The sequence below is a fragment of the Lampetra fluviatilis genome, chromosome 70 (assembly GCF_964198595.1).
Source record: "Lampetra fluviatilis chromosome 70, kcLamFluv1.1, whole genome shotgun sequence".
NCBI lineage: Eukaryota > Metazoa > Chordata > Hyperoartia > Petromyzontiformes > Petromyzontidae > Lampetra > Lampetra fluviatilis.
The window spans coordinates 289,649-306,166 of record NC_136344.1 but is presented as its reverse complement, the minus strand read 5'-3'; the positions used below and the strand labels follow the sequence as shown (position 1 = coordinate 306,166).

At 63.0% G+C, this 16,518-nt stretch overlaps 1 protein-coding gene across 1 annotated transcript; it reads right to left on the bottom strand.

The window, feature by feature from the left end:
* Nucleotides 1-713: 713 nt before the first annotated feature.
* On the bottom strand, nucleotides 714-16,144 carry LOC144952798 (receptor-type tyrosine-protein phosphatase H-like). Its single transcript, XM_078883265.1, has 6 exons — nucleotides 16,115-16,144; nucleotides 11,729-11,875; nucleotides 8,023-8,145; nucleotides 3,583-3,743; nucleotides 2,544-2,679; nucleotides 714-1,118 (listed from the first exon to the last, which is right to left on the bottom strand). The coding sequence occupies exons 2-6, from the start codon at nucleotides 11,819-11,821 to the stop codon at nucleotides 714-716; spliced, it is 918 nt and encodes a 305-aa protein (XP_078739391.1). The 5' UTR covers nucleotides 11,822-11,875; nucleotides 16,115-16,144.
* Nucleotides 16,145-16,518: the final 374 nt, after the last annotated feature.

The window sequence follows — 16,518 nt, the reverse complement described above, 5'->3', positions numbered from 1 at the left end:
AGATTCGGAGTCTGCGTCTCTCTCTCCCTGTGGTCGCGTGGATTTTTCTATTCACAGCTCATGCTCAGCACTACCCCCTGCTACTGGCAGCAGGCAGATGCACAGGGACTGCTGCCACTGGGAGTGCCCCTAGGCTAGACCACCACCTCCACCACCTCCACCTGCATCTGCATCACCACCAACACCACCCACCCCCACCACCACCTGCACCACCACCTCCATCACCACCACCACTTCCACCACCACCACCACCACCACCCACTGCCACCTCCATCACCATCACTACCACCACCTCCACCCGCACTACCACCGCCACCTCCACCACCACCTCCATCACCACCACTCCACCACTCCACCACCACCACCTGCACCACCACCACCCACCGCCACCTCCATCACCACCACCACTCCACCACCACCACCCCCACCTCCACCACCACCTCCACCTGCATCTCCATCACCACCTCCACCTGCACCACCACCACCACCACTCCACCACCACCACCTGCACCACTACCACCACCACCACCCACCACCACCGCCACCTCCATCACCTCCACTTCCATCACCACCTGGATCTTCACCACCACCACCACCACCACCACCTGCACCACCTGCACCACCCCCACCCCCACCACCACCATCACCACCTGGATCTTCACCACCACCACCACCTCCACCACCACACCACCACGACCACCACCACCACGACGTCACTGCTGCGCGTCGATCACGTAGACGTTGCGGTCGGCGTTCGCGTGGTGGCTCAGGTGGGCCAGCCCGCCGGCCTCACGGAGCCCACCGCTAGGCCCACCGCTAGGCCCACCGCTAGGCCCACCGCTAGGCCCACCGCTAGGCCCACCGCGTACCGGCGGCTCCGGTGGCCGCGGTGCTACGGTGGGCGGGAGGGCCGGGTGCCACCCGGCATGCCGTGGGAGAGCAGAGAGGGCCGGCGCGGTGGAGGAGGAGGAGGCGTTCGATGTCTTGGCGGCGGTGGTCGTCGTTGATTCGGCGGCGGCGGCGGCGGCGGCGGCGGGGCCGGTGATGGGATAGAGGCCCGGGCGCGCCAGGTCGAGCAAGAAGTCCAGCAGGCACGAGTGGATGAAGCCGTACTGCATCTGCGGGAACGGTCGAAGGACGAAAGGCAGCGGGGTCATCGGCATCGGCACGGGGCGCAAGCAGCCGACTGCCCGGCTCCAAAAAATATATGAGAGATAAGAGAGGGGCCTCTCGGATAAGGAAAGAAACGAGTAGGCCCGAAGCCTCCGGTTGGGGCGGAGGGAGGCCGGGTCATGTAGCCCGCATGCCCAGCCACCGCATGCCTAAACAGCTTTTGTTCGGCCGGATCGAGGGGGCTAAACGGGCGCGGCACGGGCTGGAGAAGAGATGGAGTGATGTGGTACAGGAGGCACGGGCTAGAGAAGAGATGGAGCGATGTGGTACAGGAGGCACGGGCTAGAGAGGAGATGGAGTGATGTGGTACAGGAGGCACGGGCTAGAGAGGAGATGGAGTGATGTGGTACAGGAGGCACGGGCTAGAGAAGAGATGGAGTGATGTGGTACAGGAGGCACGGGCTAGAGAGGAGATGGAGTGATGTGGTACAGGAGGCACGGGCTAGAGAAGAGATGGAGCGATGTGGTACAGGAGGCACGGGCTAGAGAAGAGATGGAGTGATGTGGTACAGGAGGCACGGGCTAGAGAAGAGATGGAGTGATGTGGTACAGGAGGCACGGGCCAGAGAAGAGATGGAGTGATGTGGTACAGGAGGGACGGGCTAGAGAAGAGATGGAGTGATGTGGTACAGGAGGCACGGGCTAGAGAAGAGATGGAGTGATGTGGTACAGGAGGCACGGGCCAGAGAAGAGATGGAGTGATGTGGTACAGGAGGCACGGGCTAGAGAAGAGATGGAGTGATGTGGTACAGGAGGACGTGGAGCTGAGTGGACTTGCCGATGACTGGTACCAGCGGTGTCAAGATCGGCCTCTGTGGAGGAGGCTCGTGAAGGACGCTACTGAGCAGTTGGAGGCAGTCGCCCTCCAACAACAACGGAGGGCGGAGGAGCGACGCTCACAACAACGAGTTGAGCGCCGGGTGGCTAAAGCACAGCAAGATGGCACAATAGGGGGCACAGGTGGTGCATCAGACAGTCATCTCGGTCATCTCAGTCAGTCGACCCGTGGCACCTGCTGGGTCTGCCCCGTGACCTCCTGCCAGCGGGCGTTCGACACTTCACGTGGTAGCCTCAAGGTGCACGTGGCCTGGCACAAGCGTCGTGGTGACGTCACCGCCACTTAGTGGCGAATGGCGGTTGTTGTTGTTGTTGTTGTGGTTGTTGGGGAGCGGTGGTGCAGCGGTTAGCGCTACGAACCCGGCGACCCGGGTTCGATTCGCGCTCACGGCCAACACCGCCCGGTGACGATGATCCGAACCGGGTCACTGGGCCTCCCCTAGGTCGACTCAGCCTCAAAACGAGTAGGTAGGAGGGTGGGGGGGTGGGGGGTGGGGGTGGGGAGACAAAGGCGGCCGGGCGCGGAGACCTACCTCTGTACGGACCATGTGCCCACGCCTGGCACGCATCATGCGCACCGTGCCTGGCACATCGACGGTGCCCAACTTCTCGGCCTGTTGGAACAGCTGATCCAGGGCGATGAACGTGGCCGTGGCACCCACACCGGCACTGTGGAGTGGGGGAGGGGGGGTAGAGGTAGAGGCAAAGGTGACCCGCGTAGCCTCTCGGCACCGCGGGCGGTCAAGGGGGGGAGGTGTTGGCGATTTTGGGCGCTGTGCTGTGTGCTGTGTGGGGGTGTGGGTGTGTGGGTGTGTGCGTGTGTGTGTGGGTGGGTGTGTGTGTGTGGGTGTGTGTGAGTGTGTGTGTAGCTGTGTGGGTGTGGGCGCGTGTGTGGGTGTGTGTGTGTGTGTGCGTGTGTGTGTGGGTGTGTGTGTGTGGGTGGGTGTGGGCGTGTGTGAGTGTGTGTAGCTGTGTGGGTGTGGGCGCGTGTGTGGGTGTGTGTGTGTGTGGGTGTGTGGGAGTGTGTGTGGGTGTGTGAGAGTGTGTGTGAGAGTGTGTGTCTGTGTGTGTGTCTGTGTGTGTGTGTCTGTGTGTGTGTCTGTGTGTGTGTGTGTGTCTGTGTGTGTCTGCGTGTGTGTCTGTGTGCTGCTACCTGCAGTGCACGAGCATGGGTGCTGCACAGCGCGCCCCACGTGCGTGCTTGCGGCTCAGCTGTGTGTGTGTGTGTCTGTGTGTGTGTGTCTGTGTGTGTGTCTGTGTGTGTGTGTGTGTGTCTGTGTGTGTGTGTGTGTGTCTGTGTCTGTGTGTGTGTGTGTGTCTGTGTGTGTGTGTGTGCGTGTGTGTCTGTGTGTGTGTCTGTGTGTGTGTGTGTCTGCGTGTGTGTCTGTGTGTGTCTGTGTGTGTGTGTGCGTGTGTGTCTGTGTGTGTGTCTGTGTCTGTGTGTGTCTGTGTGTGTGTCTGTGTGTGTGTGTGTCTGTGTGTGTCTGTGTGTGTGTCTGTGTGTGTGTGTGTGTGTCTGTGTGTGTGTGTGTGTGTCTGTGTGTGTGTGCGTGTGTGTCTGTGTGCTGCTACCTGCAGTGCACGAGTATGGGTGCTGCACAGCGCGCCCCACGTGCGTGCTTGCGGCTCAGCTGCACGAAGCTTCGCGTCGGCAGTGAGCGCTCGGGAACCCCGCGGTGCGGCCACGCCGCGAAGTGGAAGTGGTACAGCTGCCGCGTCTCCCTCGAAGAGTTCTACACCACGTGGCGGTGAGACACGTGGTGGTGAGACACGTGGGTAGACACGCGTGGGTAGACACGCGTGGGTAGACACGCGTGGGTAGACACGCGTGGGTAGACACGCGTGGGTAGACACGCGTGGGTAGACACGCGTGGGTAGACACGCGTGGGTAGACACGCGTGGGTAGACACGCGTGGGTAGACACGCGTGGGTAGACACGCGTGGGTAGACACGCGTGGGTAGACACGCGTGGGTAGACACGCGTGGGTAGACACGCGTGGGTAGACACGCGTGGGTAGACACGCGTGGGTAGACACGCGTGGGTAGACACGCGTGGGTAGACACGCGTGGGTAGACACGCGTGGGTAGACACGCGTGGGTAGACACGCGTGGGTAGACACGCGTGGGTAGACACGCGTGGGTAGACACGCGTGGGTAGACACGCGTGGGTAGACACGCGTGGGTAGACACGCGTGGGTAGACACGCGTGGGTAGACACGCGTGGCGGGTAGACACGCGTGGCGGTGAGACACGCGTGGGTAGACACGCGTGGGTAGACACGCGTGGCGGTGAGACACGCGTGGCGGTGACAGACGCGTGGCGGTGAGAGACGCGTGGCGGTGAGAGACGCGTGGCGGTGAGAGACGCGTGGCGGTGAGACGCGTGGCGGTGAGAGGCGCGTGGCGGTGAGACGCGCGTGGCGGTGAGACGCGCGTGGCGGTGAGACGCGTGGCGGTGACAGACGCGTGGCGGTGACAGACGCGTGGCGGTGAGAGACGCGTGGCGGTGAGACGCGTGGCGGTGAGACCGGTGAGACGCGCGTGGCGGTGAGAGACGCGTGGCGGTGAGAGACGCGTGGCGGTGAGACGCGCGTGGCGGTGAGACGCGCGTGGCGGTGAGACGCGCGTGGCGGTGAGACGCGCGTGGCGGTGAGACGCGCGTGGCGGTGAGAGGCGCGTGGCGGTGAGAGGCGCGTGGCGGTGAGAGGCGCGTGGCGGTGAGAGGCGCGTGGCGGTGAGAGGCGCGTGGCGGTGAGAGACGCGTGGCGGTGAGAGACGCGTGGCGGTGAGAGACGCGTGGCGGTGAGAGACGCGTGGCGGTGAGAGACGCGTGGCGGTGAGACACGCGTGGCGGTGAGAGACGCGTGGCGGTGAGAGACGCGTGGCGGTGAGAGACGCGTGGCGGTGAGAGACACGCGTGGCGGTGAGAGACGCGTGGCGGTGAGAGACGCGTGGCGGTGAGAGACGCGTGGCGGTGAGAGACACGCGTGGCGGTGAGAGACACGCGTGGCGGTGAGAGACACGCGTGGCGGTGAGAGACACGCGTGGCGGTGAGACACGCGTGGCGGTGAGACACGCGTGGCGGTGAGACAAGCGTGGCGGTGAGAGACGCGTGGCGGTGAGAGACGCGTGGCGGTGAGAGACGCGTGGCGGTGAGACACGCGTGGCGGTGAGAGACGCGTGGCGGTGAGAGACGCGTGGCGGTGAGACACGCGTGGCGGTGAGACACGCGTGGCGGTGAGAGACGCGTGGCGGTGAGACACGCGTGGCGGTGAGAGACGCGTGGCGGTGAGACACGCGTGGCGGTGAGAGACGCGTGGCGGTGAGAGACGCGTGGCGGTGAGACACGCGTGGCGGTGAGAGACGCGTGGCGGTGAGACACGCGTGGCGGTGAGACACGCGTGGCGGTGAGAGACGCGTGGCGGTGAGAGACGCGTGGCGGTGAGAGACGCGTGGCGGTGAGAGACGCGTGGCGGTGAGAGACGCGTGGCGGTGAGAGACGCGTGGCGGTGAGAGACGCGTGGCGGTGAGAGACGCGTGGCGGTGAGAGACGCGTGGCGGTGAGAGACGCGTGGCGGTGAGTGACGCGTGGCGGTGAGAGACGCGTGGCGGTGAGAGACGCGTGGCGGTGAGAGACGCGTGGCGGTGAGAGACGCGTGGCGGTGAGAGACGCGTGGCGGTGAGACACGCGTGGCGGTGAGAGACGCGTGGCGGTGAGAGACGCGTGGCGGTGAGAGACGCGTGGCGGTGAGAGACGCGTGGCGGTGAGAGACGCGTGGCGGTGAGAGACGCGTGGCGGTGAGAGACGCGTGGCGGTGAGAGACGCGTGGCGGTGAGAGACGCGTGGCGGTGAGAGACGCGTGGCGGTGAGAGACGCGTGGCGGTGAGTGACGCGTGGCGGTGAGAGACGCGTGGCGGTGAGAGACGCGTGGCGGTGAGAGACGCGTGGCGGTGAGACACGCGTGGCGGTGAGAGACGCGTGGCGGTGAGAGACGCGTGGCGGTGAGAGACGCGTGGCGGTGAGAGACACGTGGCGGGGAGAGACACGTGGTGGTGAGACACGTGGTGGGTAGACACGTGGTGGTGAGAGACACGTGGTGGTGAGAGACACGTGGTGGTGAGAGACACGTGGTGGTGAGAGACACGTGGTGGTGAGAGACACGTGGTGGTGAGAGACACGTGGTGGTGAGAGACACGTGGTGGTGAGAGACACGTGGTGGTGAGAGACACGTGGTGGTGAGAGACACGTGGTGGTGAGAGACACGTGGTGGTGAGAGACACGTGGTGGTGAGAGACACGTGGTGGTGAGAGACACGTGGTGGTGAGAGACACGTGGTGGTGAGTGAGAGACACGTGGTGGTGAGAGACACGTGGGTAGACACGTGGTGGTGAGAGACGCGTGGTGGTGAGAGACGCGTGGTGGTGAGAGACGCGTGGTGGTGAGAGACGCGTGGTGGTGAGAGACGCGTGGTGGTGAGAGACGCGTGGTGGTGAGAGACGCGTGGTGGTGAGAGACGCGTGGTGGTGAGAGACGCGTGGTGGTGAGAGACGCGTGGTGGTGAGAGACGCGTGGTGGTGAGAGACGCGTGGTGGTGAGAGACGCGTGGTGGTGAGAGACGCGTGGTGGTGAGAGACGCGTGGTGGTGAGAGACGCGTGGTGGTGAGAGACGCGTGGTGGTGAGAGACGCGTGGTGGTGAGAGACGCGTGGTGGTGAGAGACGCGTGGTGGTGAGAGACGCGTGGCGGTGAGAGACGCGTGGCGGTGAGAGACGCGTGGCGGTGAGTGACGCGTGGCGGTGAGAGACGCGTGGCGGTGAGAGACGCGTGGCGGTGAGAGACGCGTGGCGGTGAGAGACGCGTGGCGGTGAGAGACGCGTGGCGGTGAGAGACGCGTGGCGGTGAGAGACGCGTGGCGGTGAGAGACGCGTGGCGGTGAGAGACGCGTGGTGGTGAGAGACACGTGGGTAGACACGTGGTGGTGAGAGACGCGTGGTGGTGAGAGACGCGTGGTGGTGAGAGACGCGTGGCGGTGAGAGACGCGTGGCGGTGAGAGACGCGTGGCGGTGAGAGACACACGTGGCGGTGAGAGACACGTGGCGGTGAGAGACACGTGGCGGTGAGAGACACGTGGCGGTGAGAGACACGTGGCGGTGAGAGACACGTGGCGGTGAGAGACACGCGTGGCGGTGAGAGACACGCGTGGCGGTGAGAGACACGTGGCGGTGAGAGACACGTGGCGGTGAGACACACGTGGTGGTGAGAGACACGTGGTGGTGAGAGACACGTGGTGGTGAGACACACGTGGTGGTGAGAGACACGTGGTGGTGAGACACACGTGGTGGTGAGAGACACGTGGTGGTGAGACACACGTGGTGGTGAGAGACACGTGGTGGTGAGAGACACGTGGTGGTGAGACACACGTGGTGGTGAGAGACACGTGGTGGTGAGACACACGTGGTGGTGAGAGACACGTGGTGGTGAGACACACGTGGTGGTGAGAGACACGTGGTGGTGAGACACACGTGGTGGTGAGAGACACGTGGTGGTGAGAGACACGTGGTGGTGAGAGACACGTGGTGGTGAGAGACACGTGGTGGTGAGAGACACGTGGTGGTGAGAGACACGTGGTGGTGAGAGACACGTGGTGGTGAGAGACACGTGGTGGTGAGAGACACGTGGTGGTGAGAGACACGTGGTGGTGAGAGACACGTGGTGGTGAGAGACACGTGGTGGTGAGAGACACGTGGTGGTGAGAGACACGTGGTGGTGAGAGACACGTGGTGGTGAGAGACACGTGGTGGTGAGAGACACGTGGTGGTGAGAGACACGTGGTGGTGAGAGACACGTGGTGGTGAGACACGTGGTGGTGAGAGACACGTGGTGGTGAGACACGTGGTGGTGAGAGACACGTGGTGGAGAGACACACGTGGTGAGGGGGGAGTGGGTGGGTGAGTGGGTGAGTGTGTGAGTGATTGAGTGAGTGAGTGAGTGGTGAGTGAGTGGTGAGGCTCACGTGGATGACCCTGAGGCTCCTGACTGTCCACTCGGGGCTCTCCTCACTCCACACCAGCACCACGGAGACGTCGCCGTGGGTCAGGGTCGTCAGGTCGGACGGCCAATACTGCTCGCAGGTCACCTGGGGGTCACGAGGTTTCACCGTGGGGTCACTGAGGGGTCACTGTGGGGTCACTGAGGGGTCACCGTGGGGTCAGCGAGGGGTCACTGAGGGGTCAGCGAAGGTTCACTGTGGGGTCACCGAGGGGTAACTGTGGGGTCACCTGGGGGTCACTGAGGGGTCACTGTGGGGTCACTGAGGGGTCACCGTGGGGTCAGCGAGGGGTCACTGTGGGGTCACCTGGGGGTCACTGAGGGGTCACTGTGTGGTGGTGGTGGTGGTGGGGGTGGTGGTGGTGGTCGGGGTGGTGTTGGTGGTGATGGTGGTGGTGTAGGGGTGGCTGGGTTGGTGGTGGTGGTGGTGGTGGGGGTGATGGTGGTGGTGGTGGTGGGGGTGGCTGGGGTGGTGATAGTGGGGGGTGCTGGTGTTGGTGGTGGGGGTGGTGATGGTGTTGGTGGTGGTGGTGGTGGGGGTGGTGGTGGTGGTGGGGGTGGTGGTGGTGGTGGTGGGGGTGGTGGTGGTGATGGTGTTGGTGGTGGTGGTGGTGGGGGTGGTGGTGGTGGTGGGGGTGGTGATGGTGTTGGTGGTGGTGGGGGTGGTGTTGTTGGTGGTGTTAGTGGTGGTGGTGGTGTAGGGGTGGCTGGAGTGGTGTTGTTGTTGGTGGTGGTGGTGACTGGAGTGTTGGTGGTGATGTTGGTGGTGGTGGTGGTGGTGGTGTTGTTGGTGGTGGTGGTGGTAACTGGAGTGTTGGGGGTGCTGGTGTTGGTGGTGGTGGTGTTGGTGGTGGTGGTGACTGGAGTGTTGGGGGTGCTGGTGTTGGTGGTGGTGGTGGTGTTGGTGGTGGTGGTGACTGGAGTGTTGGTGGTGATGTTGGTGGTGGTGGTGGTGTTGGTGGTGGTGGCTGTACTCAGCAATGGCGACTCACAGTGGCGCAGTCTCCCTCCCCACCACTAGCGGTGGTGACCGCCACGATCTGGGACACGTGCAGCTCCCACACGAGGGTGGTGGTGGTGGTGGGGGTGGTGATGGTGGTGGTGGTGTAGTGGTGTCTGGAGTGGTGGTGGTGGTGGGGGTGTAGTGGTGTCTGGAGTGGTGGTGGTGGTGGGGGTATAGTGGTGTCTGGAGTGGTGGTGGTGGTGGTGGTGGGGGTGGTGATGGTGGTGGTGGTGTAGTGGTGTCTGGAGTGGTGGTGGTGGTGGAGGTGTAGTGGTGTCTGGAGTGGTGGTGGTGGTGGGGGTGTAGTGGTGTCTGGAGTGGTGGTGGTGGTGGGGGTGTAGTGGTGTCTGGAGTGGTGGTGGTGGTGGGGGTATAGTGGTGTCTGGAGTGGTGGTGGTGGTGGTGGTGGGGGTGGTGATGGTGGTGGTGGTGTAGTGGTGTCTGGAGTGGTGGTGGTGGTGGGGGTGTAGTGGTGTCTGGAGTGGTGGTGGTGGTGGGGGTGTAGTGGTGTCTGGAGTGGTGGTGGTGGTGGGGGTGTAGTGGTGTCTGGAGTGGTGGTGGTGGTGGGGGTGTAGTGGTGTCTGGAGTGGTGGTGGTGGTGGGGGTGTAGTGGTGTCTGGAGTGGTGGTGGTGGTGGGGGTGTAGTGGTGTCTGGAGTGGTGGTGGTGGTGGGGGTGTAGTGGTGTCTGGAGTGGTGGTGGTGGTGGGGGTGTAGTGGTGTCTGGAGTGGTGGTGGTGGTGGGGGTATAGTGGTGTCTGGAGTGGTGGTGGTGGTGGTGGTGGGGGTGGTGATGGTGGTGGTGGTGTAGTGGTGTCTGGAGTGGTGGTGGTGGTGGAGGTGTAGTGGTGTCTGGAGTGGTGGTGGTGGTGGGGGTGTAGTGGTGTCTGGAGTGGTGGTGGTGGTGGGGGTGTAGTGGTGTCTGGAGTGGTGGTGGTGGTGGGGGTGTAGTGGTGTCTGGAGTGGTGGTGGTGGTGGGGGTGTAGTGGTGTCTGGAGTGGTGGTGGTGGTGGGGGTGTAGTGGTGTCTGGAGTGGTGGTGGTGGTGGGGGTATAGTGGTGTCTGGAGTGGTGGTGGTGGTGGTGGTGGGGGTGGTGATGGTGGTGGTGTAGTGGTGTCTGGAGTGGTGGTGGTGGTGGGGGTGTAGTGGTGTCTGGAGTGGTGGTGGTGGTGGGGGTGTAGTGGTGTCTGGAGTGGTGGTGGTGGTGGGGGTGTAGTGGTGTCTGGAGTGGTGGTGGTGGTGGGGGTGTAGTGGTGTCTGGAGTGGTGGTGGTGGTGGGGGTGTAGTGGTGTCTGGAGTGGTGGTGGTGGTGGGGGTGTAGTGGTGTCTGGAGTGGTGGTGGTGGTGGGGGTGTAGTGGTGTCTGGAGTGGTGGTGGTGGTGGGGGTGTAGTGGTGTCTGGAGTGGTGGTGGGGGTGTAGTGGTGTCTGGAGTGGTGGTGGTGGTGGGGGTGTAGTGGTGTTTGGAGTGGTGGTGGTGGTGGGGGTGTAGTGGTGTCTGGAGTGGTGGTGGTGGTGGGGGTGTATTGGTGTCTGGAGTGGTGGTGGTGGTGGGGGTGTAGTGGTGTCTGGAGTGGTGGTGGGGGTGTAGTGGTGTCTGGAGTGGTGGTGGTGGTGGGGGTGTAGTGGTGTCTGGAGTGGTGGTGGTGGTGGGGGTGGCTGGAGTGTTGGGGGTGCTGGTGATGGTGGTGTTAGTGGTGGGGGTGGTGGTGGTGATGGTGGTGATGGTGTAAGGGTGGCTGGAGTGGTGGTGGTGATGGCTGGGGTGGTGGTGGTGGTGTAGTGGTGTCTGGAGTGGTGGTGGTGGTGGTGGCTGGAGTGTTAGTGGTGATGGTGCTGGTGATGGTGGTGTTAGTGGTGGTGGTGGTGGTGGTGTAGGGGTGGCTGGGGTGGTGTTGGTGGTGATGGTGTTGGTGGGGGTGGTGGTGTTGGTGTCTGGAGTGGTAGTGATGGTGGTGGTGTAGTGGTGTCTGGAGTGGTGGAGTTGGTGGTGGGGGTGGTGATGGTGTTGGTGGTGGTGGTGGTGTGGTGTCTGGAGTGGTGGTGGTGGCTGGAGTGTTGGTGGTGATGGTGCTGGTGATGGTGGTGTTAGTGGTGGTGGTGTAGGGGTGGCTGGTGGTGTTGGTGGTGATGGTGGTGGTGGTGGTGAGGGTGGTGGGGGTGGTGGTGTTGGTGTCTGGAATGGTAGTGATGGTGATGGTGTAGTGGTGTCTGGAGTGGTGGAGTTGGTGGTGGGGGTGGTGATGGTGTTGGTGGTGGTGGTGGGGGTGGTGGTGGTGGTGGTGGTGTAGTGGTGTCTGGAGTGGTGGTGGTGGCTGGAGTGTTGGTGGTGATGGTGCTGGTGATGGTGGTGTTAGTGGTGGTGGTGGTGGTGTAGGGGTGGCTGGTGGTGTTGGTGGTGATGTTGGTGTTGGTGGTGTTGGTGGTGGTGGAGTTGGTGGTGGTGGTGGTGGTGGTGGAGTTGGTGGTGTTGGTGTAGGGGTGGCTGGAGTGGTGGTGATGGTGGTGTTAGTGGTGATGGTGCTGGTGATGTTAGTGTTAGTGGTGGTGGTGACTGGAGTGTTGGGGGTGCTGGTGTTGGTGGTGGTGGTGTTGGTGGTGGTGGTGACTGGAGTGTTGGTGGTGATGTTGGTGGTGGTGGTGGTGGCTGTACTCAGCAATGGCGACTCACAGTGGCGCTGTCTCCCTCCCCGCCACTACCGGTGGTGACGGCCACGATCTGGGACACGTGGCGCTCCCACACGAGACGCCAGAAGTCGGCCATGGTGCCCGAAAGCGGACCCTGGGTCGCGATGTACTCCTCGTCTGAGTTGAAGCCCTTGGGACACGGGGGTGGGTGGGTGGGTGAGTGAGTGAGTGGGTGAGTGGGTGGGTGAGTGAGTGGGTGGGTGAGTGGGTGAGTGAGTGAGTGAGTGGGTGGGTGAGTGAGTGGGTGAGTGAGTGGGTGGGTGGGTGGGTGAGTGAGTGGGTGAGTGAGTGGGTGGGTGGGTGGGTGAGTGGGTGGGTGGGTGGGTGGGTGAGTGAGTGGGTGGGTGAGTGAGTGAGTGAGTGAGTGGGTGAGTGGGTGGGTGAGTGAGTGGGTGGGTGGGTGAGTGGGTGAGTGGGTGGGTGGGTGAGTGAGTGGGTGAGTGAGTGGGTGGGTGGGTGGGTGGGTGGGTGGGTGAGTGAGTGGGTGGGTGGGTGGGTGAGTGGGTGGGTGGGTGGGTGAGTGGGTGAGTGAGTGGGTGGGTGGGTGGGTGAGTGGGTGGGTGGGTGGGTGAGTGAGTGAGTGGGTGGGTGAGTGAGTGAGTGGGTGAGTGGGTGAGTGGGTGAGTGAGTGGGTGGGTGGGTGGGTGGTTGGGTGGGTGGGTGGGTGGGTGGGTGAGTGAGTGAGTGAGTGGGTGGGTGAGTGAGTGAGTGGGTGAGTGGGTGAGTGGGTGGGTGAGTGAGTGGGTGGGTGGGTGAGTGGGTGAGTGGGTGGGTGGGTGGGTGGGTGGGTGAGTGAGTGAGTGGGTGGGTGGGTGGGTGAGTGGGTGGGTGGGTGGGTGAGTGGGTGGGTGAGTGGGTGAGTGGGTGGGTGAGTGAGTGGGTGGGTGGGTGGGTGAGTGGGTGGGTGGGTGAGTGAGTGAGTGGGTGAGTGGGTGGGTGGGTGGGTGAGTGAGTGAGTGAGTGAGTGGGTGGGTGAGTGGGTGGGTGGGTGGGTGGGTGGGTGAGTGGGTGGGTGGGTGAGTGGGTGGGTGGGTGGGTGAGTGAGTGAGTGAGTGGGTGGGTGGGTGGGTGGGTGGGTGGGTGAGTGAGTGAGTGGGTGGGTGGGTGGGTGGGTGGGTGGGTGAGTGAGTGAGTGGGTGGGTGGGTGAGTGGGTGGGTGAGTGAGTGAGTGAGTGGATGGGTGGGTGAGTGAGTGAGTGATTGAGTGGGTGGGTGGGTGAGTGGGTGGGTGGGTGGGTGAGTGAGTGGGTGGGTGGGTGGTTGGGTGGGTGAGTGGGTGGGTGGGTGGGTGGGTGAGTGAGTGAGTGAGTGGGTGGGTGGGTGGGTGAGTGAGTGGGTGGGTGGGTGGGTGGGTGAGTGGGTGAGTGGGTGGGTGAGTGAGTGAGTGAGTGGGTGGGTGAGTGAGTGAGTGGGTGGGTGGGTGATTGGGTGGGTGGGTGAGTGGGTGGGTGGGTGGGTGATTGGGTGGGTGGGTGAGTGGGTGAGTGAGTGGGTGAGTGAGTGGGGTGGGTGGGTGGGTGAGTGGGTGGGTGGGTGGGTGGGTGAGTGAGTGGGTGGGTGAGTGGGTGGGTGAGTGGGTGAGTGGGTGGGTGGGTGGGTGAGTGGGTGGGTGAGTGAGTGAGTGAGTGGGTGGGTGGGTGGGTGGGTGGGTGAGTGGGTGGGTGGGTGGGTGAGTGGGTGAGTGAGTGAGTGGGTGGGTGGGTGGGTGAGTGGGTGGGTGGATGGGTGGGTGAGTGGGTGGGTGGGTGGGTGGGTGGGTGAGTGAGTGGGTGGGTGGGTGGGTGAGTGAGTGGGTGGGTGGGTGAGTGGGTGAGTGAGTGAGTGAGTGGGTGGGTGGGTGAGTGGGTGGGTGGGTGGGTGGGTGAGTGGGTGAGTGAGTGAGTGAGTGGGTGGGTGAGTGAGTGAGTGAGTGGGTGGGTGGGTGGGTGAGTGGGTGGGTGAGTGAGTGGGTGGGTGGGTGGGTGGGTGAGTGGGTGGGTGGGTGGGTGAGTGGGTGAGTGAGTGAGTGAGTGGGTGGGTGGGTGGGTGAGTGGGTAGGTGAGTGAGTGAGTGAGTGGGTGGGTGAGTGGGTGGGTGGGTGGGTGGGTGAGTGGGTGGGTGGGTGGGTGGGTGGGTGGGTGGGTGGGTGGGTGGGTGAGTGAGTGAGTGAGTGAGTGGGTGGGTGAGTGGGTGGGTGGGTTGGTGATTGGGTGGGTGGGTGGGTGAGTGAGTGAGTGAGTGAGTGAGTGGGTGGGTGGGTGGGTGAGTGAGTGAGTGGGTGGGTGGGTGAGTGAATGGGTGGGTGGATGGGTGAGTGGGTGGGTGGGTGAGTGAGTGGGTGAGTGGGTGGGTGAGTGAGTGGGTGAGTGGGTGGGTGCGTGAGTGGGTGGGTGGGTGAGTGGGTGAGTGAGTGAGTGGATGGGTGAGTGGGTGGGTGGGTGAGTGGGTGGGTGAGTGGGTGGGTTAGTGGGTGGGTGGGTGGGTGAGTGAGTGGGTGGGTGGGTGGGTGGGTGAGTGAGTGGGTGAGTGAGTTGGTGAGGGAGTGAGTTGGTGGGTGAGTGAGTGGGTGGGTGGGTGGGTGAGTGAGTTGGTGAGTGAGTGGGTGGGTGGGTGGGTGAGTGAGTGAGTGGGTGGGTGAGTGGGTGGGTGAGTGGGTGAGTGGGTGGGTGGGTGAGTGGGTGGGTGAGTGAGTGAGTGGGTGGGTGGGTGGGTGAGTGGGTGGGTGAGTGGGTGGGTGGGTGGGTGAGTGGGTGAGTGAGTGAGTGAGTGAGTGGGTGGGTGGGTGGGTGAGTGGGTGGGTGGATGGGTGGGTGAGTGGGTGGGTGGGTGAGTGAGTGAGTGGGTGGGTGGGTGAGTGAGTGGGTGGGTGAGTGAGTGAGTGAGTGAGTGGGTGAGTGAGTGAGTGAGTGAGTGGGTGGGTGGGTGAGTGGGTGGGTGAGTGGGTGAGTGAGTGAGTGAGTGGGTGGGTGGGTGGGTGGGTGAGTGAGTGAGTGGGTGGGTGGGTGAGTGGGTGGGTGAGTGAGTGGGTGGGTGAGTGGGTGAGTGAGTGAGTGGGTGGGTGGGTGGGTGGGTGGGTGAGTGGGTAGGTGAGTGAGTGAGTGAGTGGGTGGGTGAGTGGGTGGGTGGGTGGGTGAGTGGGTGGGTGGGTGGGTGGGTGGGTGGGTGGGTGGGTGAGTGAGTGAGTGAGTGGGTGGGTGAGTGGGTGGGTGGGTTGGTGATTGGGTGGGTGGGTGAGTGAGTGAGTGAGTGAGTGGGTGGGTGGGTGGGTGAGTGAGTGGGTGGGTGGGTGAGTGAATGGGTGGGTGGGTGGGTGAGTGGGTGGGTGGGTGGGTGAGTGAGTGGGTGAGTGGGTGGGTGAGTGAGTGGGTGAGTGGGTGGGTGCGTGAGTGGGTGAGTGAGTGAGTGGATGGGTGAGTGGGTGGGTGGGTGAGTGGGTGGGTGAGTGGGTGGGTTAGTGGGTGGGTGGGTGGGTGGGTGGGTGGGTGGGTGAGTGAGTGAGTGGGTGGGTGGGTGGGTGGGTGAGTGGGTGGGTGGGTGAGTGAGTGGGTGAGTGAGTTGGTGAGGGAGTGAGTTGGTGGGTGAGTGAGTGGGTGGGTGGGTGGGTGAGTGAGTTGGTGAGTGAGTTAGTTGGTGAGTGAGTGAGTGAGTTGGTGGGTGAGTGAGTGCGTGGGTGGGTGAGTTGGTGAGTGAGTTGGTGAGTGAGTTGGTGGGTCAGTGGGTGAGTGGGGGGATGAGTAAGTGGATGAGCGAGTGGGTGGGTGAGTGGGTGAGTGACTTGGTGAGTGAGTGGGCGAGTGGGTGGATGAGTGAGTGGGTGAGTGGGTAAGTGAGTTGGTGAGTGAGTGAGTTGGTGAGTGAGTGAGTTGGTGAGTTAGTGGTGAATGAGTGGCTGAGTGAGTGAGTTGGTGAGTTGGTTGGTGAGTTGGTGAGTGAGTTGTTGAGTGAGTTGGTGAGTTGGTGAGTGAGTTGGTGATTGAGTGAGTTGGTGAGTGAGTTGGTGAGTGAGTTGGTAAATGAGTGAGTTGGTGAGTGAGTTGGTGAGTGAGTTGGTTAGCGAGTGAATGAGTGAACGAGTGAGTGAGTGAACGAGTGAGCGATGTGAACGAGTGAGCGAGTGAGCGAGCGAACGAGTGAATGAGCGAGTGAGTGAGTGAATGAGCGAACGAGTGAGTGAGCGAGCGAGTGAGCGAGTGGGTGAATGAGCAAACGAGTGAATGAGTGAGTGAGTGAGCGAAAGAACCAGTGAGTGAGTGAGCGAAAGAACCAGTGAGTGAGTGAGCGAGTGAACGAGTGAACGATAGAGCGAGTGAGTGAGCGAACGAACCCGTGAGTGAGTGAGCGAGTGAGTGAGTGAGCGAGTGAGTGAGTGCGCTCTGCAGAGGGTGACCACCTTGATGTAGCTGGCGTTGATGTAGTCAGAGTTGGGCACGCCGGCCACCAAACTGAGCTTCACCCTCCACTGGTCGTCTGCACGAGGGAGACAGAGGCGTAGAGGGGCAGAGAGGTCAGGGTTAGAGGTCACGGTTAGAGGTCACGGTTAGAGGTCACGGTGAGATGGAACAGTTGGAGATTGGTCCACACACTCTGGAGGGAGATGGAACAGATGGAGATTAGTCCACACACTCTGGGGTGAGATGGAACAGATGGAGATTAGTCCACACACTCTGGGGTGAGATGGAACAGATGGAGATTAGTCCACACACTCTGGAGGGAGATGGAACAGATGGAGATTAGTCCACACACTCTGGGGTGAGATGGAACAGATGGAGATTAGTCCACACACTCTGGAGTGAG

Coding starts and splice junctions, on each gene's coding strand:
- LOC144952798 (XM_078883265.1), bottom strand. CDS start 11,821: ATGGCCGACTTCTGGCGTCTCGTGTGGGAGCGCCACGTGTCCCAGATC. Junction 3,744..8,022: donor GGAGCCTCAGGGTCATCCAC/GTGAGCCTCACC, acceptor CACGTGGTGTAG/AACTCTTCGAGGGAGACGCG. Junction 2,680..3,582: donor CCCATACTCGTGCACTGCAG/GTAGCAGCACAC, acceptor CCCACTCCACAG/TGCCGGTGTGGGTGCCACGG.